We start from the raw sequence: 23,365 nt of genomic DNA, 5'->3' as shown, positions 1-23,365 counted from the left end.
GTTTCCTCCAACGAGGGAAAAAAACAAACCTTTACACTGCTAAGCCTCCTTAGTTTACAGAGATACATAGAGATACTGCTGACTAACTAGTGTCTGTTTAATTGTGAGATAGAAAAGATAATGGCAGGCAGAGTGGGAATGAGTGTCAGAGAGGGAGCAACAGAAAAAGACAAGAGCAAATGAATGAGAGATATAGAAGCAAGCCAGTGTGATAGAGAGTGATGTGAAGAAAGACAACAACAGAGAGAAGTGTTGATGGAAAAACAAAACAACAGAGGAAGTAATTCAAATTCATAAAGGTCATATTGAAGTAAGAGTGCATGTAAGAGCAACAGTCCCCAATGTGCTGAAGAGCAGACAGTCTGCCCACTAACTCACTGCATAAAACCACTCCCACGTTCCAAAACGCAGACCAGTTGACCCAGGTCGTGTCTACACTGATGTGGATTTGTGATTTGAATTTCCTTTTTTCATTGTTTTGGCTTTTTATACATAATAAGATGGCATTTTCAAGTCCTGAAAAAGAGAATTTTCAAAAGACAATATGTACAGTTAAGATTATTGTTGATATAGAATTGTGGATGAAAAAGTGTGGATGGTGAAAACTTGTGTCAACCTTCAGAGACACAAACACAATCTGACACTGTCCAAACATCTGGTAGCAAACTGGGGAAAACTTTGTGTATTCATTTTAGGTTGTATGTTAATATAGCCAAGCAGCTGCCTGACATGGATGGCAAGCTTGTCAAAAGTATCGATACTCTGACACCTTTTTAATACCACTTAATATACAATATCCTCATTGTAGTAGTATTGAAAGTCCAGAAGCTATAAAGATATTACTGCACAGATATTACCATTAATACAAATGTGTTGGTATGTGTTACACGACACTGAGCAGGTTGTTAATTTAACACACAAAAAAGAATGTGGTATACTCCTTTGTGTCTACTTGATTTCTTGTTTTGGCATGGTTTTAATACTAGTATTGTATCAAAGTTTAAAATCCTGCATATCTTGACAACGTTAAAGTCGCAATATTTGACATTAACCAAAGATGTCTATGTATTGTGTTGCAGAGAAATCTATTGAAGTTAGCATGCTAACCATCTAGCCGCTGAACACTTTGTAGAGCTGAATTCTTACCTATTGCAACTTTGTATAATGGCATGATGATTTGATTTGTGCTGTCAATGCAGCAGGACAGAAACTTGTGTTGTAAACTGATCAAATCACTATTCTCTACTCATGGTAGTAGTCCTTACAAGATGAGTGTTAAACTGCACCATTTAATTCTTTGACATTTGAAATAAATTGTTGTGTTTCTTATTTTGATATAGATGGTGAAATGAACAGAAGAAATCTGAAAACCTTTTAACATTCACATTTTTTTCTAAATCGAGTGTGGGCACGGCCTCACTCAAACAAAATGTGCAAATTATAAAAGAGCCCAAGATGCTCATGCCCCTTTCCTGTTTCATGTGTAAATTGATTCAGGAGAACAAATTTTGAACAATTGGATTCAACATATGTTGGTCCATTGGTTGTATTTCTTGCTGGGTGTTTAGACAGCTTACAGTTAAATAGTCATCAATAACTTCAAAATAATCTAGTTTCCAGAAGCACAGCCATAAAAGCAACATAAGATAGGAACATAACTTGCCCTCATAAAGTCACTCAGAAAACATGAACCAGCTGTAAGGTCTGTGCAAGGCAACAACAGAGTGCTGACCACCTATACTCCTCTCCCCTCTGAACGCAGCGCATGTGCACACAACACCTCAGGACGATACGTCATCCCTAACAGAGGAGCACTTCTCATTGAGCCCTCACTAATCATGCTGCTCAAAGGAGGAGGAGGAGGAGGAAGAGGGGATGAAAGGAAACAAAGTAAGTATGAGGCTGAGAGGGCATTCCGGTAAGCAAGCCCAGACAACCAGAGCTTTATTGTATTCTGCTTCCACACGAGAGAAGGGAAAAGGAGAAAGTGACTGCATGTGCAAACATGCAAACACTTCACACATTAACACTGTTCTTGAAAGCACCTTCTGTTGACACCTTTAATTCCTTAACCCTCAAACAGCCTCAACACAAAAGCTGAAATCCATAATTTTTCTGCACATTGTTGCATTCATCTGCGGCTATAAGCCTACAGCGAAGATGGGGAACACGTTGTAAAACGTTGTGTGTAGGCCAGGTGTTCATTTGAATTAGCTTCCCCGAAAACGTGCCACCAAACTTTCTGAAAATGCAAACACTGTAAAATGCTTTTCTTAAAGCATAATGTGAACACAAACACAAAACAGGAAACTCACTCCAAAAATGTTGACTGTCAAACAAATCTTTGAGTGGACGAGACTAGTCATGTTTCTGATTATGTTCAATCAGTCAATGAAAAATATCTCTCTTCTTTGGTGTGCTGCAAGACACACTGGTTAACCTTTAAGATACACGTAGAGACATTTTAAAGATATATATCACAGTAACAACAATGTGTCCACTGTGACCAGATTTATTATTGCAATGATAGCCAAGTATAAATACCCTGGCTCCATAAAAATTTGAAAAAATTGACAAATGTATATAAGATTGCTTTTACTACTTGTGAAAGAGGTAGTGAAATAATTTGAAAACTCTTTAAGAATGCTTTGAAGAAGTGAGATACAGCCACACGGGGCTGGCATGTTATGGAAACTGTTGTATTAAAAAAATGAAAGGGCTTCTATGTGGTACAATGCATTGAAATAAAATCTAAGAATGATTGCTGGGTAACATGAGTGATTATAATATAAGGGTATAACTCTGGAGAATCGCTTTGTTTCCTTTTTGTCTTTGCAGCATGACACCATATGACGACTATCACAGGAATGTAAAGGCTGAATGGAAATATGCTTTAGACAAAGACAACAACTGTGTTTAACATATTATAAGGTATAGGATAAACAAAGCAGTGCTTGTTGCTCCATTAGACAAGTGGAACAGTTGGGTCAACAATAGGGAGGAGGTGAAACTTGTGATTTGCTTGTGACTTGTTTGTGTCCCAGTATAAGTATAATGTAAACCGCCCATCGAGGGTGACTTACTAGTGAGCAATAAAGAATTTGTGGGACCTCGAGACAAAAGTCAGATGTTTTAGATGAGTATTTCATTACCATTATCTCTCCACCACTAGACAGCATCAGGTTTTCTAGTTGCTATGATAGTCCTCACTTGGTAGGCCTACAAAAACATGTTCTCATAAGAATGAAACTCATATTAGGTAGGGCTGCACAATATGAATATTGATATCGCAATGCGCGCATGTACAATCGTCACATTGCAGGAGGTACAACGTCAAGTAAGGAAAATAAAGTCAGCTCTTTCACATTTTAGTTTGTTTGTGTTGTTGTGGCATTCCAGCTAAATGTTAAGACTGCAGCACTTGATAAATGCCAGTATGTAGTCTTTCTGCCACTCAGTGACTGTAACCATGGTGACTTCTGCCTACCGTGAAATCATATGCATAGCCTCTAATGAGCAATAGAAGTTATCTGGCGAAAATTCCTGTATTTTCTAATATCATGGAAAACCAAAAATCGAGCAAATGCAAATTGAGCAGCCCTAATATTAGGGTTGTTATGCTACCAATACCAATGTCGGAAATGCATGATTAAGCATCAGCAAGTAAGCGAGTCTATGCACCAATGTGCTAAAATGGAATTTATTAGCCCAAAATAGGACCGTGCCACTTCCCAGCAGAGTCCCGTTCACCTTTTCCACACAAGTAGCCAATATCCATAAACAGGGAGTCATTAGTGTAACTTCAAGCATGCCAGCAAACTTACATCTATCCTTAGCATAACAAGTGGGTGACAGAGACAATACATCGGGTTGAAAGGGCCATAAAAATCAAGTTTTTAGGCGGATAAAGATGTTAAAATATAATTATAATATATTTTTCAATGCACTGGTGTCGGATCCGTTCTCGGCTTTGGCCAGCACACCAGTTCAGGTATTGGAGTCCGTATTGTGAAGAAAAAAATGGTATCAGAACTTCTCTGATTCATATTAGGTACATGCATGAGTGGACACACACACGTGAACGACCATATACCATATACAGCACTTCATCATGGCGTCTCACATAAATGCTTTACCTTGACTAAAGCTTAAAGTCAACAACTGACCTCAAATTCACACTGAAGGAAAGACCTGATGTAATAATGTGTCAATAAGAGCCACAGTGTGCATGTGCATGCGTGCGCAGGTGCTCGTGGCAGTGCACTGTACACAAGCAGATAAACAGCCAGGGACCGCTTTTTCTCCTGCATGGTGGAGCAGACAAACAGAAAAGAACTATTACTGCGATTTACACAGCAATTTACCAACACTTTGTAGGCAAAGTGAAAGGCTGTGGGTCATGGGGAGACAGGGAAAAAAAGAGCATACATACACAGTCAAGGTAATGAGGGCTAAACGCAAAACTAATACGGTGTGAATACAAAAATGGTTTAAAAATATGAAAAGCCTTGAAGTTAACATAACCGTTAAATCTCACCAACAGCTCCCTTGAAAAGGATTCAATATGTTATAAATAACAAATGTCCCATATGATATAATTTGCTGACACAAACCTTTTAGCAAAATGGTGCAGTCATGATTTATGCTCATGAGGTTCAAGTCTCTGGAAGCTCACAATATTAAATATGACATCCAACACTTCATAATAGTGTAGTAATTCTGGAAACACTCTGGGTCCAGAGCACTTTTTCAAAATCAGGCAACTCTGCTTTTTCCAGTACAACACACTCAGACACACACAAAACACAACTTCTACAAGAAGCAATGAAGCAGCCAAGCGACATCCCAGCGGTCTCCTAAGAGGCCTGAGCTTGAACATTAGGCCTGGGCTCTGCTCCAGAGACGGCACCGTGCCATACAGCTGGTCTGGCACACGCTGACAAACACACACACCTCTTCTGCAATATACATTGTACCCCTCATTAATGGTGTTTTCACGCTCTCACTCACTGATGCACACACCTGACCTGTGTTTGTAACCTGAGCGATTCTGAGCCTGCCTGCAAGTGCAGGCAAACAGAGCTTAACAACACACTGCCCCTGGGAGCACATTTCTGCCTTTGTTAAGTGTGTTTATCCTTTCTCCCGCCTCTTATCTGTCCCTCTTTTCCCTCCTCTCTTCCCTCCTTTTCCAAAGTAGAGGATGTCAGGTGAAGGTGGGGTCTCCACTCTGTTGCTCGTTTTTTTCCCCCTCTCCCCATCTGTCAAGGGAGAGAGGGTCAGTTGGACCAACTTTGACAGAGGCAGCAAAACAGTGACAGGGAGAGTTGGAAAAGAAAGCTAGACAGGATCAAGTAGCCTGTGGTATTAGCTGGTTGACCTGTGGGGTCAGGCCATAGTTTGGGCCTGAGGCGATCTGAGCTGCTGTCTTTATAAGAAGGAAACAGCTCTGAGGAATGATGATTTCATAATGCATTGAGTGCGGTTGCTTCATAGACAGACAAACAAAATCCCTTTTCCTGTAGGACATTGTATGGCTGGAAAAAAGTGTGTGCCGGTCTTATCACGTGCCTTAACTTTGAATAACTACAGGAGAAATTGCAATAATAACAGGTCCTTTGACTGACAAGCCTCAGGTTTAATGCCTGCCAACATTAAACATGTTTGAGTAAAACACATCGGATGTATTTTGACCAATCCAAAGTTTCTGCAGACACGACTCTTTAGTGTGAATTTTGTGGCTCAAAAGACTTTTGAACCCTCAGAAGCTTGCTCACTTTGTGCTTTGAGGCGTGTCACCAAGTCAGTTCAGTCTAGACTGATGGACCCACATGTCCACGCCCACACACACGGGTCTGGGCGGCATTACACAGACAGGCCTGTGCAAAGTGTCAGAAAGCTAATGACCCAGATCCTCCACTCACCCACTAACTCAACCTGACAGATTGACAAAGCTAAAACTCTGAAACATACATTTTATGGGTAGGAGGAAAGGAAAAATCTGACATCACCATAAAATTAGGGCTGAGGCATGCTGAGAGGTATATGTAAAGAATATTGAAATAATGCAGGGTTAGAACATATTGAGCGGTGTTTAATTTTATACCATCCAGCTGCAAACCAGAGACTTTACGGTTCATGGCGCACTGCTAGATTTATCTACATCTTTTCTTCAACTCGTTTCATTTTCCTTTTACATTACACAACTATTGGAAAATAACAGAGATATTTTTGACATCAAAAGTGTGGCTGTGGCTCTGACCCTTCTACCCTCTAAATCTTGGCTGCTTGTATTGATGCAGATACAGAACCTGAAGCATTCTCTGTGCCACAAACAAAGGAAGGAATTGGTAAAAACCAAACACAAGAGATTCAGCAACCATTTTACAAGCTGTTTTGGCACTGAACCAGCTTTATTTCAGTCGTTGCTACCGATTCTACAAAAAAAACACAACCTACTTAAAAGCTATAAAAGTGAAAGCGATTGAAACCTGAGATTTAATCGAGAGCAAAGTTAAGTGTTCCCATGCTGGACCCTATGAGCCCGTGAGAGGCTATGCGTGCACAGGTGTGTTTCCACCCTATAGATCCCATGACAGATACCAACCACATTCCCACATCTATCAGTGAGCAGAGTCTTTGGTGATGGGAAGTGGGAATGTCATGCCTGTTTGGGAAAGTTTGGGATCGACTTGACGTATAGGATCTGCAAGGCCAGGCAGGTCTGGGCATTCCTGACAGTGTGTGTGGAATGGAGGGAGGACTGTGTGTGTTCTCTCTTCTCCCCTAGGCTCACAGAAAACCTGACTCCACTGCAGAGGAAGTGAACCTCTCCCCTGCAAAACAGACAGTGTGTGTTGTTTGTATCTCTTTTCTATGTGTGTCTCCATGAATTCTGAATGTGTCTGTATTTGGTACGCTTGGTGAAATAATACTCATTTGTACATGTGTAACTTTGGATGTTTATCTACTTAAATGCACAATACAATTCCTGTTCGTGTCTGATCTTGGTACATGTCTGTGTTTACACACACACACACACACACACACACACACACACACACACACACACAGATAGACCAACCACTCAAAGTTATGCGGATTGCGTGCACTTGTAAGAGCTTAAATGAAAGTTGAACAGTCTTACAGGGTTAATATCTGAATGTCTGAGGCCGCAGCAACACCAATCAATTAGATCCTGCATATAAAAGCCAAGAATATCTGGCAGCAGGAAGTAGACAGCAGGATGAGACTTTTCAGGGCCAGAGGGCAAAGCACCGCCATCTGAATCCTGTCACTACACAGCCAGTCAGAAATATGGCTAATGTACACGTCATAAGGTCAGGGTGTCTGTCAGTTGCACAGACAACACTTTTTAAACTATTTAAATTCCACGTAGAACTGGATTTAAGATCAATTTAAAAATGAAGTGACTATTACTGTCTAAGACAAGCCAATTAAAAGCCCTGAAAATTCAAACTTTTAGGGTAAAAGAACCATTCAGTCCTGAATATTATCATTTAGCCGATGATGATTACAAAAATCATGACAAACCGCCAGTGACACAGACAGAATACTGTAGCCCAGTGATTTTCAAACTTGATAAGCCGAGTACCACCCCAGAAAATATTAGGCTCTCCAAGTTCCACCATTATGACCAACATAAAAATACAGTAAAGTGGGCCTACTCTATTCAGTTATGGACAGTTCACGCAGGAGGCAGGTTTATTCCTCACGAGATTATTTTTGTTCTACAGGGCTGTTCAAAATATTGTTCTCCTGATCTGCACTTCTCTTCTTGGGCACATTTGTAGTGTTTTTGAACCTTTCATTTTACCTCTGGTTACCATCTTGCTATCACAATTTAAGTTTAGCTCATAGCGAATCATGTATGACGTATGTGCACACATTATACATGACTACATAGCAGCCTGAAACAAAAATATTCCAGGACAGACAAAACTTATTTTAAATTTTATTTCAGTTTAGGTATTTTAACAGTTTTTCAAAACTTATTTCTGGGGTTCCTCTCCACAGTTTGAAAATAGTGGCTGTAGGTACTTCTAACTACTTCAGTGCTAGCTACTGTACAAACAGACTTGTGTGTTGGCTTTTCTAGAATCAAGGGTGTTTTGTTTTTGTTGTCACATGACGGCACAGACCTGCATTGTTCTGCCTTGTTTAAAGACATTCACACTCATTTATTTAAAATTCTTCATAAAAAGAAACTACAACCAGAAAACTGGAAAACTTGCTTCCTGAGAGAAGTCTTGTGCAGTTGAGAATGACGGACTTGTTGGGGTTAATGTTTTTAAAAAAAATATATCTATAGCAGAAGGTTATGACACATTTATGAATCATATTTTTTTATTACTTCTAATTATTTAATGTAGATCATGCAAGCATTTCCAAATGTTTTAAGGATTCGTTGGTGTAAAAGAGAGATTAGTGTTGTGTGTGTGCAACTTATACTTTGAGGTAGGTGTGTGTAAATTATGGTCGAAAGTGTGTATGTGCCTTTGTGTTGACAGGAACTGTGATTATGTGTGTGTGTGTGTCATACAGAAAGTTCTGAGATGGCAGCAAGCCTTGCGTGCTGCTTTTTGAAAACAGACTTTGCTTAACGAGCAGAGTTTTGCTGAATAAGACCAAAGCTGGAGACGACTCAACCCTCATTGTATGAGCTGTTAATAGGAGCCTTCAACAAGCAGGCAGGTAAAAATTAGCGGATGTGTCTGGCCCACCCCCAAGATAAGTCCTTCAAAACTTACTAACAGTGCAGATATAGTACATTTGTACAGTTTCACTGAAAAAACACAACATATAGTGAATACTCAAATGCTTTTTAACCAATGTAAATGAGACAAGTTGCTGTATTTTGAATCCACTGTGCAGATTCACGCAAAGGCATCAGCACAAGTGCATGCAGGTTTCCCACAGATCATGCTGGGGGGAAAGGAGGAGATTGGTAACCTGCTTTAATAGCCTCTCCACAGACGATTTCTGGCATGAGTCCTGAACCAGCAGAGAGAAATTGGGCAAGAAATTCTCATGTATAACACTCCCAACTACACCTGACTGCTAGCCAGCAGTCTGTGTACTTGCAGATAAATAAAGATTCAGATAGCCATGGAAACACCACACAATATGTACAGGTCTGGTCAAGTCACTTGTGGCACAGTCCAAGATTATTTTGTGATGCACTGGTTCCAAAGCAAAGAAATCTTCTCTGTCCATCTCTGGTTACCATTAATGGCAGGCTCAAACCAAGACCAGAGCCATACTGGTGGCTGACTCATAGAAGCCTCACACAACAAATGAACAGGCCAGAAATTTGTGATATTATGTGCTTGGGTCTGGTTCATGACCTTTGAAAACACAAGGATTTTCCAAATTATGACTAATTTGCTTCAAAAAAATAAACTGAGCAACAATATTTTCCTCAAAACAAATAGACAGCAACAAAACCAATATTCTTACTTAGTGCCTCAACACTGACTTATTATTATTTTTACATAACTTTAGGTGCAACCAATAAAGGTGGCCAGTTGTCTCTTTTTAAAACTAGCATATCTATCATTTTATCATTTTTAGTGGCTGATTTCTGAATATTTTCTCTAAAGTGACTAAAAAACATTTTACCAAGTTCAAAGAACTTTTAGTAAAAGCAAGAAAAATCTAGAGCTTATACTTTCCAGTCTAATCCAGTATCAAACTTAATAGCCCTGCCTCACTCTAAATGTTAAACCACCCATAACTGCTTGGACATAATTCAAGATCACCAGAACTGGGATCTGAATCAAATTGTACTCACTCATTAGATACCAGCCACCTTAATATGCCTGATTTTCTTCTCTCACCTCAAAGTGAGAAAAAACTTCTGCATCTGTCCCTTTATCTGGCTTTTGTGTAATCCTGCTGACAAACCAACCAACCAAGGTAATTACATAACCATGTCATTAACATTTTAACACCAATCCAACACCTTCTTAGACTAGTGCACACCAGTACACGCAACCAGTTCACAATGTGGCAGATTTACTGTTTATTATATGAAGAAATGCTGCTGAGTGCCTGAGAGAAGAGCAACAGTCTGCCCTAAAAACAAGCTTTAAAAAGCAAGCTGCCAGCTGACATCCGAGTTATTTTATCAGTTTGATGGTTTAACTGAGTGAATACTATATCAGACTAGTCGATACAATTTCCTTTAGCACTACTGCCACCTACTGACAACTGCAAGACCTCTTATAAAAGAAACTTGTAATCAATACAACGTACTACAAGTTGAGGAAAGCCAATACGACACTAACCAAAGGGACAAGCTGATTGTGACAAACTGCCTCCTTTCTCATTGTCACTTGGGATCAAGTGTATGCTTGTGTTTCAATTATTAATTCATTAACATTCATATCATTGTGCTGTAAGTCTGTGTGTCTTACTGAGATCCTCAGCCAGCTGGACCCGGCGCCCTGTGATGAGCTGGCTCTTCCTCTCCATGTCCTCCCCGAAGTCATCCAGCACCTCCTTCACATTTTTCTCCAACCGGCGCACTAAGACAAACACACACAGAGACACAAAGCATAACAATCAATGTACAATCCAACAACAATCTAATTTTTCTCTCGGTGTTCCCATTAAATGACATGTTCAATGCATTATTTTTTACCATCATTAACATGGTTGGGAGAGGAATTGTCTACTGTCACAATAGGTGTTTGTGAGTATACCCGTAGCAGGACCAATGTCTTTATTGAATGGTTATTGATGACCTGGATAACTGGTTATGGATCTTGGGTGGATTATATCACAAAGTCCAGGCCGGGAGTATTGGTTGCCCTAGTTGACCAAATTTAGACCACTTTGAACTACACGGTTTCGTCTCAGGTCCTCATGGTGATCATAAAAAATAGCTGTGTCAGTTTAACTCTGTGTTAAGTCTTTCTGCGATAGAGCTGCAACTATTAGTCGATAAACTCATTAGCCAGTAGAAAAAATTAATCAGCAACTATTTTTTTAATTGATTAATCTTTTCAGTCATTTTTCAAGCAAAAATGTCAAACATTTTCTGGTTCCAGCTTTTTATAACTCAATTATGTGCAGCCTTTCTTTGTCATCTATAATAGTAAATGCAGAGGCTTTGAGTTCTGGCCTGTTGGTTCGACAAAAACGGGGTCTATGGGAAATTGTAACAAGCATTTTTCACAATTTTTTGACATTTTATACACTGAACAATTAATCAGTTAATCGTGAAATAAATCAGTAGATTAATCAATTATGAAAATAATCTTTAGTTAAAGCCCAAAGTGACCAATAGTGCCACTGTAGCAATAATGTACTGATGTACAGGAAGAGCAAAATCAAGTATTGTGTTAAAACAACAGCAGGAAAACAGATACCCGTTATGAACACCCAACCCAACTGGACTGATTAACAGGAGGGGGTAGATAAATATAAACAGGGGTAGAGAGTTTGATAAATTATCCATATTTGTCCTTTTTGTCTTTAAATGATGGAAACCTTTCTTTGAAATTCAGTCTTCTGCTTAAACCAAGTCCCTAGTCCTTACCCTCAGTGTTGGTGAGCTGCTGTCGGAGAGTGTTGGCTGTGATGACCAGCATCCTCTGGATCCTCCAGAATAGTACCACATCATTGCACTCCAACTGGAAAAAAAAAACATGCAGGCACACAGCTTAGCTTTTCACACACCGACTTTAAATATAGCTGACAAAAGAAAGACAACTCAGAATAACACATCCTCTCTCCTTACTTCAGAGTCAACAAAGTGTCTCTGGTAGTAGTAGAAACCTCTCTTGCAGAGGTTACAGTGGGACAGCGCGTTCTGCAAGAAGTGTCGGCGATAGAGCTGGTGCCATGTGTCCTTGATCTGAACAGGTAAGGAAGGCAGTAATTCAGCAGTTAATGGGTGGTAGATGTAATGAAAGATGGCACACATGCAGAGTGCATGTTATGTTATGATTTACATTGAATTTTTTTCTTTTGATTAGTAAAAACCAAGATGATTCAAACTCAATAATAAAGAGCATTTGATCTTCATTATTGACATTATTCATAACATTACAGGTTTTTTGATCTCACCAGCACAGGGTCAACTTCAACCCCTCGTCCCTCCAGATTCTTCCTGACTGTGGTGACCTCGTCATTGGCCAAGTAGGCTGTGTGGTCATCGTGTAGCTTCAGCAAGCGCTCCAGCTCATTTTTTGTTTCATTACGAATGTGCTGAAAGGTCAAAAGACATTAAATGAGTACTGTCCTTATGGTGGCAAATGGGCGGTTAAGTGTAGATGATTATTAAATGCATTCTATGTTTCCATTAGGCACTAATGTATCTGCACTAATGTGGCACAACTGGTATTACACAAGTCTAAAAAGTGCCTTATAATCCTTCGACTTTTAAGTCTCCGGTGCCTCTAAAAATCCAGCACATTTATACCCAGGCATTTGGGAAGACCTCTCAGTCTCTGACCTGTTCTGGTGTGCGATTCTTCCAGTTCAGCCACCTCTGCTTCCAGTCTGGACCCACCATATCTCTGATTACTGACTCCGCTACAAGCAGAGAGAAGAGCAAGCAAGAAAGACAAGGACAAAACACACAAAAGAGAATTCAATATATTAATAATAATAATAATAATAATAGCACTCAATAGCACAAAGCACTCAAGGACACCTTACAAAACACACCTAACATAACAACAGTACATCAAACAATACAATCAGGTAACATTGGTGTGGAAGTTAGTGCAATTGCAAAGATAAATAAATAAATATGAAATGCAATTACATAGTGCAATAATACAGAAAATAGGCAAGAGTGTGATTGCATAGTTAGTGTATTGTATGTTGCTTACAGTAGCAGCCACTTCCATTCACAATACTCTATATGTGAGATCATACGTCATAAGCGTTCATGGCGCCATAGAAACAGAGTTTCCATTGTTGCATACAGTAGTCTGGACAAGACAGCACGGAAGCACGACAGCCTTTTTCCTAATATGTGTGTCTGTGACTTGTTTAACCATTTACATCCAAAAGTGGTAAATGTGCCGCAGCAGATTCAAGAATTTGTTCTGTAATTTAAATGGATCTGACCTGATTATGTTTGAGCACTAACATCAGTTAAAATGGTTAAAAAAAAAATGCTAGCCAGGTGGAAACGGCAGCAAACATGGCTGCCACTTCCAGCTATCCTAATCATGATGTGCAATCTTTGTTTTTAACATCTCAGTAGGTAGAAACATGACAATAAATGTGTTATCATCTAAATATCCTTTATTCTACCAGGTAAAAGCATGATTGAGATTGAAATAAGTGAACACGAAATCTTATGGTTAAGACTGAGAAGGGAGTCCAGCACTGGCTAAGTGACACTTGTCGAGGATATCATCATGGTTAACGTACTGTCTTTGAGACGTGACTGCAGGGTTTCTTCCATGAACTGGATGGCTGCGTCCCACTGGGGCTTGTCTGTGATGGAACGGTCCTCTAGGGCATTGTGTTGGATCACCCTCTGACACACAAAAACAAGACAAGAACACATTATATTATCTCAATGCTATCAAGTTTTGTATCACATGATCCAGTTGGGGCATAAATGTTAGCAAGACCAGATATATTCATCACACATGATCAGGAAGTTGTGTCTACGTCAGGAAGTGTTAAATCAACTACTGCACATGCTCTCTGGTTCTATGCACACAGTGTGAGTGGATTTACTGTGTGTTTACCAGGCTGTCCTTGGCCCTCTCATTCCACTTGTGCCTCTTGATGCTCTCGTCCTTTACGGCCTCCTTCAACTTGTCAAAAATGTCGTCCTGGTCTTTGCCTTTGTATTCAGCCATGAAGCGGGCAAACTCTTCCTGCAGTGTCTCCCAGGCAACCTAGAGGAAGGCAAAGTATAGCGAGGAAAGAAAAGGCTCATATTATCATAAAGCCAGTGTCTGATAAAACATCTCTTTCACTTCTGCACTGACTACATTACAATGCTAAACTACAGAATCTGAATGCCAGTAAAATGCAAAATAATTCAGTAATAACTGAGTTAATTATTTCCTCAGTCAACTTAGATAATTTGATTTAACCTAAGTTTGAATTGATTTCATGTAATAGTCAACATCTACCTTTAAACAAGTTGGATTACATAATGACGAGCTGTTTAAAAGGCAAACAGTCTGTGTTACCTCTAGTGCTTTGTGTGGAAGCTGCTTGTCGGTCCACTGCTTGAGCTTGATGTCTACAGTGGTGTTAAAGGTACCAGAGTCCATTGTTTGGGCAGCAGGCAAATAGATGTTCTCAATCACATGGGTGGAAACACGTTCCCACAGCTTTTTCTGCAAGATGGACTCCCTAGAAGAGTAAAAGATAAGTCCAATACTTCCAGTAACTCAAGGAACCAGAGATCTTTTGATTGGCCTCGAGCTGCTGTGATTTTGGTTCTCTGTGAATTGAATGCTAGCAACATGCTGAAGGTGCTTCAACCAGATCATAGATGCATGAAACTTTTTTGTTTTTTAGATTCTGATTATTATTCTTAGATTAAGATTTAAGATGGATCTAATAGGCACGGTGTTTGTACCATAAGTGCTTCATGGTGCACAGTTTCAGTGACCTGGTAGGGTGAGGAAACAATGAGTGAAGAGATCAGTCTTGGCTGAGCTGCTTTCACTTGTGCTGCTGCAATTGCACTTGACTATAGATTCCAATACAGCTCCAGTCTGACCCTGTTAGCAACTACCAGCCTCCACATTTCACTCCATGTCTCCACGGCTGTGTGGCAATGGAACAAAACCATCCCCAAGTCCCACTAGACCAGATCAGCGATGGGCCCTCTCATTTATCATAAACGCACGCTCATATTTCATTAAGCTCCCCTTTTGTTCCAGCAAGCACCCCTCACTGTCAATAAGTGCTATCTCCAATAGTGCTGGCTGGCTGCTGGCTGGCTAACAGGGCCACCCCTGTTCCCGTCCATGGGCCATTCATCAGAGTATTGATCTGGGAGAACTGATGGCACGCACACTGGGGACGGCCATAACACAATGCATACATCTCATTTAGTATGGTATTCCTCTTTGGGGGTGAGGTTTAACTATACATTCATGCACAGATAAATACATACAGATAGACCTGCAGTTTGATCTAAAAATAGTTTACGCTCATGTCTTTGCAGAACAAACACATGATCTAATTGGCTTTAGGCAAAGTGCAGCTAGACAATTTTACAGAGTTTAGTCCTCATAAGGCGGCACGTTTTTCAGACCAATATTCTACATAGTGGATTAAACACTCACTCTAACAACAAGAGCCCGATCAGTATATCAGTTGGTTGATATTAGTGTATCACAGATATATCGTATCGGCTTATATGTTGTTCGATATGTGCCAATATAAGTACTTCTTTATCAGAGATTACAGTGGAGAAAGTTTGGGGTGATTTATAATTATTCAATTTCTCTTGAAGTTTATTGTTTCAGTGCACTGATGTCATTTTGGGCAATAAGAGTTTATTGTTAAACTGTAACATATCCTGCCTCCTATACATATCTTTCTTCACAAGTGTTTGAAAACCACATTTGAGGGATCGTTGCGAAAATGTGTGTATATCGGTCACTATATATCAAGATCGGAAACTTTTACTCCCTTATTTCAGCATTGGGCCTAAAAAAGTGAGTATCAATTGGCCTCTACTAACAACAGTAAGATGATCTCAATGCTAGAACTGACATCTGAAGAAACCACAGGAGGAATCAATGAGCATTTGAAAAATTGGATCACATCTTCACATAAATGAATACCATCTGTCCAAATCATAAACAACAAACAACATCTTGCACTTGAGTTTTTGAGAGGTTCAAAAGATAAAACTACAGTTTCAAGATTTTTGTGCTGCTAATGGTATTTAAATAAATCTATATACATTGTTGTACAGAGAAAGAAATTCAGATTGCATCTAAATGAGTGCATTCCTGAAGATTTTTTCCTATTCCCATAAGGCTGTTACATTGATAATAGCTTTGACTTTTTAAGACAGAACAAAAAATCATGAGCTCAACACATTTGCTCATCATTAACTTACCAGTGTTGTGGGGTCACTTGGCTCAAACTAATGACTTCATCCAAGATTTCATTTTTGGCCTTTTCATAGAGTTCATTCTGCAAAAATAAAAAAAATAACATCTTTATTTTTACAACTTTGTTCATGGTGTGCAACTGTTTTCTTTGGGGTGTTTTAACTCTTGCTTTTATCCTGACAGGAAACCTTTTTTCCCCCCCACAAACAGCATTTGTGACAACAGGGCCACAAATGAGCTACCTGTTCCTTTTTTTGTCATACTTTGATTTTCCTCAAGCCTCTTACATATAAAGAGCAATGAAACCGTTTATGTTTCTCACCCTGTCCAGCTCTCTCAGACGAGGGTAGTTGTTCTTCCATTCCGTCTCCAGGTTGAAACGTGATGCTGGGGTGATGAGGGACAGTGAAAATGAATATGCCATTTTAACAAACCTCAATATAAACAATCTCGAACTTTACATGTTCAGGCACATTATTATCAAGTATCAGTGGTTACACCATACATCATTGACAAAAACGTAACCTTTTCCCTTAAAGTTTCAAGATAAAAATTTTGATGTGTCTCATTTGGCGACTGCTCATTCTCATGGCTGGACAAAACTCATCTCCTGCATGTTTCTATTGCTTTTTACACCTTTGATGTTACACTCCATTACACACTAATTTTCTATAGTCAACAGGCAAATGACCATACGGAGACAGGGCCTTCTTTGTTTTAACCCGTATGATATAAAGGCAGCTTTCAGACTGTTAATGGTGCCTATCCTTTAATAAAATCGGGCGAGGACACACCTTCTGTCTAAACTGGTCCCTTAGGAGAAGAGGGGAGGGGGCCAATCACACAGTCTTCATGAAAAGTGAGATTTTAAGTTCTCATATATGCACACACAGACAGACAAAGTGACAGAGACACACACACACATACACATACATACACACACCAAGTCTGCTGTCCCTATCCACAGTGAAGATTAGGCTAATTGCTGGTTTGTGGGGCCACGGTGGCGCCAAGCATGGAGGATGAAGGCCGGCTGTGTGTGATTTGATGGGATATGGATCAATACACCACACAATAGGCCTGTGGGAACTGCAGTCTCACAGCTATAAATCTCTGGTGCTGTTAGCAATGGGCTTGTGATTGTCTAGACTAATTGCAGTTGGAAGGCAGGACTGTGAAAGGCGTGGCAGGGTGGTCTTAGTAAAGCCAATACAGGGAGGTGGGAGAGTGAGAAGGAGAGGAGGAGTAGCACCTGTTCCCTGTACATTTAATGTATAAAAAATCTATTCTATTAAACCATCCTTTGGGTTGAAAAAGTGCTGGATATGAACATTGTGCAGTCATACCTTTGAAGACATCCGCCTGCTGCTCGACAGACTCCCTAACCATCTTCCAGAAGCAGTCGGAGACGGCCAGACTCAAGTTCTTTGTGGTCACCTGGTGGGCCTTCAGCATGCCGTCCCTTTGTTGCATACATACATTCACTGTCAACTTTAAAATTATTCATTTGATTGAGTTAAAGTTTGGCCAATTAGTTGCAACTTGCCTCAGTAATCTGGAGTTCTGGAAGAAGTCTTCCTCATAGTCTTTGATGGAGTCAATGCTTTCACCGCTGCTCCCTGCACACAAGAAGACAGCAGAACAAAGTGTGAGTAAATAACAACTCACTTACTGATGGATTTATAATAAGTTAAAGAATAGATAGAATATTTTCTTAAGTAGCTCTAATAGAGGTGTAAGTGTTAGTGAATTCGGACATGATTATAACGTGAAAGTCCTCATTAAATACATTTAATTAAAGGCAGCCTGATGAATTACTCAGCAGTACATGTTACCTTTTCCTGTGACTACAGCAAAGTAACCCAGGGCCTTCATGGGAAACAGCCTGCCTTCCACTATTTGTTGGATCTGAAAGAGAAAATGGAAAACAAAGAGGACTTAGATTCTCATGCCAACCACTTTGTAGTACACCCTTCCCCAACACCAACTCACTGAGAGACCATCAAGTAAAAATGTAAGTGCTGAGCTCCCTCTTGTGGAGAAGCTACATATAACTTCACTCGCAGAGGCTAATATTTCAACCACTGATTTGAGAAATCTGCAAACGCAGCTGCTTTCTTGATTAAATTCATACTAATTAAAGATCATCAATATAAGGCCTGTAGACAGATCCTCGCTGTCATCACAACTACTGTGATGACATAAGTAAGTAAGTGCCACGGCTTTAAAATGGGTTAATAGTCAGTATAGACTTTAATAGTTTTTTTTTAACATTGAAATAACTATAAACTAAAGTTTAATTAACTATAAATTTAGTGTTGCCAATTTTTGGGAGAGTTTAGTGTCTTACTCTGCTCGGGCTGGCCAGGTTCTTCTCAGCCAAGTCCACCTTAGTCAGGACAAAGATGGTCCTCTTCCCCTGGGGGTCCATCTGACTAACCAAGTCTGTTACAATGCTCCGCTCTGCATCCACACTGCCATCTGGAGGCAGACAAGGAAGATCAGAGATATTATGACAGTGTACATATAACAATGAGGATGGTCAGGAGTATAAACATTGTTGTGGCTATGAATAAACTCACCCTGAATGCAGAGGATGATTGCGTTGGGGTTCTGCATGTAGGCCTTACTGATGCTGAAGATGGTTTCTTTAGTATCTGATGCCATTCCTGCAGTCACCGTCTTAGAGAGACACAAATAAAATAACCTTTTAAAGACTGTTATTGTATCACTGTATTTGTGAGGACAAGTTCAGCTTTGATTTTACATGACAGCAAATAGAAATCAATCAGAAGAAGAAAAGATAATTTCTAAACTAAAACTCTAATTTCTAAATTTCAATTAAAAACACAGATATGCTGTAAATAATAATATGAAAACGTGTAGCAATAATGAAAGAGTAAAATAAAATAGTACATGTTTATACATTACAGATTTTTTTTTAATACAAGAATGTATACTCACACTGATGACACCTGGTAAGTCAACAAGCACCATCCTCTGGATGCCAGGGCCTTTGACACTCAAGGATATTGTCTGACACACAAAAAATAAACATCATTATTCTATGAAACATTACAGAGGTAAATCTGAAATCTAAATAAAGACACTATGTCAAACCTCAGAGCTGACTGTCTGTCCCTCCTTCACACTCTTCCTCATCCTCAGCTCAATCTCGTGCCTCAGAGCAGCCAGCTGCAGGACAGAGGAAGAGATTTGGTTAAACACGTACTAAAATTCATATTAGGTCGACGGAATGAATGATTCTATGACTTACATCCTCCTCCTTAGTGAGGTCAAACTCTCGACCGCTGTCTTTAAACATGGCTACGTGGTGGGGGCCTTCGCTTAGTGTTACCTGCAGACGGAAGATGAGTAAGCACTCAGAAATCAATCCAATCTGGGCTCCAAAATGGATTATTTGCTGATTCTGCTCGGCAAAGGCTGTACATGCTGTCATTTCACGGCAATTTCATGACAACAAGCAAGTGTGTAAATATTTTTTTCTGTCCTTTGAGAGTAAAGGTTTGATTAGCCAGTCTGGTCCCACATACTTTGACAGGAGAGCGGGTCATCATCTCTCCTGAGCCTCTGGGGAAGATCCTGGCCTGGGCTATCATCTCCAGCACACTGGTCTTCCCAGCACTCTGATCCCCGACAACAACCACCTGAAACAGAAGAGGAGGAAACGAAAGATAAACGGATAGAAGAGAAGGGAGACCACTACACCCAATGGCAAGGACAAAGTGGAAAAGGAAACAGGTGATCAGGATCCAAGAAATATAAGATATAAGTTTTCATTAAAAAAAAAAAAAATCCTCTGCAACATTATGTAGAAATTGGTATTTTGTGCGATTTGGGGCCCCCACATTTTCTGACTGTCGTCAATACAAATCCCCGGTTTGTAACAATATGTCAGATGTAATGTAGGTGCTAACTACAAACAAAACTTACGACATAACAATGTTAAGTGTTGAAAACTTGTGTCTTGATGTAAACATGTATGTAACGCTGTGATCCTACCCTCTCACTGACGTTACATAGTGCAGAAACAAGTGATGGGGGGGCAGAGTGGCTGAGACAGAGACACCATTCACACTATTACAAGACATCACCATGATTTTGAAGTTGTTATTTTAAGGTAAAAAAAGTTACATAATGCTGCTTTAAGATACCATGTCACACAAAATAAATAACAAAAGAACATTTAACATATTAACATGTTTCTTGCCCCATTTGCATCAGAAACAACAAATGGACAAATACAGCCATCTCTGATAGAAATTCATTTTCTATAAACAGTAGATCTACAGTCAATTGCTCCTTACCCTTGGTAAGTGGTCCTGGGTGTTGTAGTTTGAATCGTAGTCAGACAAGATGTCCAGGACTTCAGAATACAAGTCAATAAGGGATTTCTACACAAGGGGACACAACAGTCATGACAATGAATCATATGTATCAGCAGCATTACAGGCAAACTTAAAAAGCATATTTCTGTATCTGTAGTATGATTGTTTTATGAAACATTCTCATATCTGACAAAATTGGAGCCTCAAAGGGAAAACTTCAAAATTAGAATTTAGTGTGTACTGTGTCTTTATTGTGTATATGTGTTGATATGTACAACCCACCTTCACTTTTCTTTGGTGAATGCCCTTATCATCTTTTTGCAGCACCACTTTCCTTAACTCTTTATTTTCCTTCTCCAGTCTCTCAAGCATGCGCTGATATTTTAGCTACAGGATAAACAATAGAAAATGAATGACTGGGCTGTATGAAGCGTACAGTACTAGTAACTATGAATGTAGGTCTAACAGATGTTAACATATTTGACTTCAGACCGTTTTTAATCACTTTTAAGGAACAAGACATACATTATTTAAAAATATTGGACAATAAAAGTGTTAAAAGACTTGGATGACTTCCATAACACCAACATTCCTCTGATCAAAGAAATTCCGTTTAGATTTTATGATTAGTAACACAATCTACTGTACCTGTGTACGCAGCAGATCTTCTTGAAGCTGGTCTATCTTTTCTTTGTCTGATGACTAGAGGTTGAAACAGAACAACAGAAAAACAAAACAGCAACAAACTGAGTTAATGCTTCCTTTCCGTTTTGAAATTAAGGGCTTCCCTTTACACTTCACAAGCATAAAATCCCACCAGCACCACGAAGGTTGATTACGTGCACACTGTATTACAGAGAGAACCAGTGTTGAGAGTCAAGTTAATGCATAAAGAGAAGAACAGAAATCAGATTTCAGGCAGACACTACTCATTCTGGTATTACTTGGCTTCAATCAACAAGCTATTGATTCACAAACAGGCACGATTCAAAGAGTGAGCCCTGAAAAATACAGCTGAATATAAATCACAGAATCATTCAGTCATTATAGCTTGATTTTCAATGATCAAGGAAAATTCATTTGATTGTTTCTATTGTACACTTGCAATATGTTTGTTTGTTAGGATGAGAGACAGGACAGAAAGCAAGAGACACAGCACACATGAACAAATGGGATTGGCAGCAGAAGAAAGGGAACTAAACAAACAGACAACAACACCAAACTACTTTACCAAAAAAACTGTTTCTTTACTACACAACAGGGACAAGAAGTGTGCTGTTAATTACCCTCTAGCGATATGTTTCAACACTGGATTAAAATGTTTTGAAAGTCCTTAATTAAGGGACTTATTTAGCATTACAAAACTGCTCATTAGCTTAAGACTTCTACTTGTTGACAACAATGTTTTATATAGCTGTGTCCATTCATGGTCGTTTCAAAAAGTGCAGCTCACACCATGCAGCGGGTTGCCACTTCACTCCATGCAGTGTTTCCGTACATGAATGGAGTGTTGCTGATGATTATCCGTCCATATGCATGAGAGCGTGAGACTGAACTACGTCACTGTGCTTCTGGAACAAGGCTACAAAAGGTCCATGCATGCCTTCTCCCAATAGCCGACTGATAAAGCAAACCTTAGCACAGCCTGACACACTATGGGGGTGATACATGGGTATTGTAGGGGACAGACTAGAGGATTGACGGGCCAATTTGTCTCCACTGCAAATATTGTAAAATGAAAATGTATAAAAAAGATTTAAAAATACTAAGACCATGGCTTAAATTAGGGTGCTAGGCACAAAACAACTGTAAAACATAATGCAGTCCACTACAACAGCAATGCAATAAATTAGTTTAGTCAGAGATGAGTTGCTTAGTTTATTTGTGCAATGTTTAATTTTAGTTTAAAATGTTGCCGTCTATGTGGTGGACAAAATAAACATTCAATTTCAAGAGAAACTGAACATTGTCAGCGTAACCAGTATTGCATTCAGTGTATGGCCATTGAGGTGGAAAGCATTATTGCGTTAGTGAATTATTTTGCAGCTGTTCATGTTGTTGTGTTTTGTGACTATTAACAATAAAATTTGGGTCTTGGGTTCTTTTATAAAAAGTGTTATTAGTCTCCAAATTGACAGCTCTATCTTTACAAATTAAATTAGTTAAAGTCCCCCTCCAGTCAAAAATATGTTTTTTTTTTCTTGTTCACTGAAAATCCAATTTTAAGGGTCTGGCCTATGAGCAGGATTTGTGATGCCACAACTAGATGGACAGCCAATCCTGGTCCAATTTGTAACTTATACAAATTAATGTGATGGTAAAACCTGAAGCCTCCAGGGCACATTCATATACTGATAATTAACTTCACAGTGAAGTAGGACACATCTTATGTCCAGAAGGAAAACATCAGAATTTTGTAGAAGGAGTAGATGATTTGTTTTTAAGGATTTTAAGGGGGAAATTATCTTTTTTGTGTGTCAGTCTGCTTTGAACAATACTGTGTGTCTGACACCTTTTGTTCTATTTGTTTATATGTCTTATTAGATGTCTGGAGGGCATCTTTAAAGAGCAACTTAACATCAGCTGAAAATCTAGTGGTTTAACTTCTCAATTTGCTGCATTTCAAATGTTGAAGTGTACTCCAAATTATGTCAGTACACTGTGACAGAACTGTTGGTTGAGCTTGCAGCTGTGACCAAACACACATCCAACCACACCCACCAGTGATGCTGGTTGTGGTCACAGGTGCAACAAATGTTTTACTATTGAAGGCAGTGAAACCCTGCTTTTCAGCCTGGTGTTAAACTTGACTTATTTTGTCAAAGTGGATGGTAGAAATTAAATTGTCCTGAAATAAATATTCTATTTCTTCTCTGATCTTTTAGGAGGCTTTGGTGGGATAGGGCGGATCTAAGTGGGTTGGGACCTTCA

General features: G+C 39.4%; 1 protein-coding gene across 4 annotated transcripts in view; it reads right to left on the bottom strand.

Moving 5' to 3' along the window:
• The window catches only part of opa1 (OPA1 mitochondrial dynamin like GTPase), a 42,324-nt gene that overhangs the window by 11,114 nt on the left and 7,845 nt on the right, over positions 1 to 23,365 (bottom strand). For all 4 annotated transcript variants that reach the window (XM_073476241.1, XM_073476243.1, XM_073476242.1 and 1 more), the window contains 22 exons: positions 21,083 to 21,136; positions 20,717 to 20,821; positions 20,414 to 20,500; positions 19,640 to 19,753; positions 19,363 to 19,443; positions 19,206 to 19,280; positions 19,050 to 19,121; positions 18,668 to 18,767; positions 18,436 to 18,566; positions 17,921 to 17,993; positions 17,632 to 17,704; positions 17,432 to 17,547; positions 16,408 to 16,472; positions 16,091 to 16,167; positions 14,196 to 14,361; positions 13,743 to 13,895; positions 13,417 to 13,525; positions 12,485 to 12,564; positions 12,097 to 12,237; positions 11,768 to 11,884; positions 11,567 to 11,660; positions 10,440 to 10,550 (listed from right to left, as the gene is read on the bottom strand). In XM_073476241.1, the coding sequence (XP_073332342.1) occupies positions 10,440 to 10,550; positions 11,567 to 11,660; positions 11,768 to 11,884; positions 12,097 to 12,237; positions 12,485 to 12,564; positions 13,417 to 13,525; positions 13,743 to 13,895; positions 14,196 to 14,361; positions 16,091 to 16,167; positions 16,408 to 16,472; positions 17,432 to 17,547; positions 17,632 to 17,704; positions 17,921 to 17,993; positions 18,436 to 18,566; positions 18,668 to 18,767; positions 19,050 to 19,121; positions 19,206 to 19,280; positions 19,363 to 19,443; positions 19,640 to 19,753; positions 20,414 to 20,500; positions 20,717 to 20,821; positions 21,083 to 21,136 (2,194 nt within the window). The remainder of the gene's footprint in view (positions 1 to 10,439; positions 10,551 to 11,566; positions 11,661 to 11,767; positions 11,885 to 12,096; positions 12,238 to 12,484; positions 12,565 to 13,416; positions 13,526 to 13,742; positions 13,896 to 14,195; positions 14,362 to 16,090; positions 16,168 to 16,407; positions 16,473 to 17,431; positions 17,548 to 17,631; positions 17,705 to 17,920; positions 17,994 to 18,435; positions 18,567 to 18,667; positions 18,768 to 19,049; positions 19,122 to 19,205; positions 19,281 to 19,362; positions 19,444 to 19,639; positions 19,754 to 20,413; positions 20,501 to 20,716; positions 20,822 to 21,082; positions 21,137 to 23,365) is intronic.

This window comes from Pagrus major, chromosome 11 (assembly GCF_040436345.1).
Source record: "Pagrus major chromosome 11, Pma_NU_1.0".
NCBI classification, from domain to species: Eukaryota; Metazoa; Chordata; class Actinopteri; order Spariformes; family Sparidae; genus Pagrus; species Pagrus major.
This window is presented reverse-complemented; position numbering and strand designations above follow the sequence as displayed.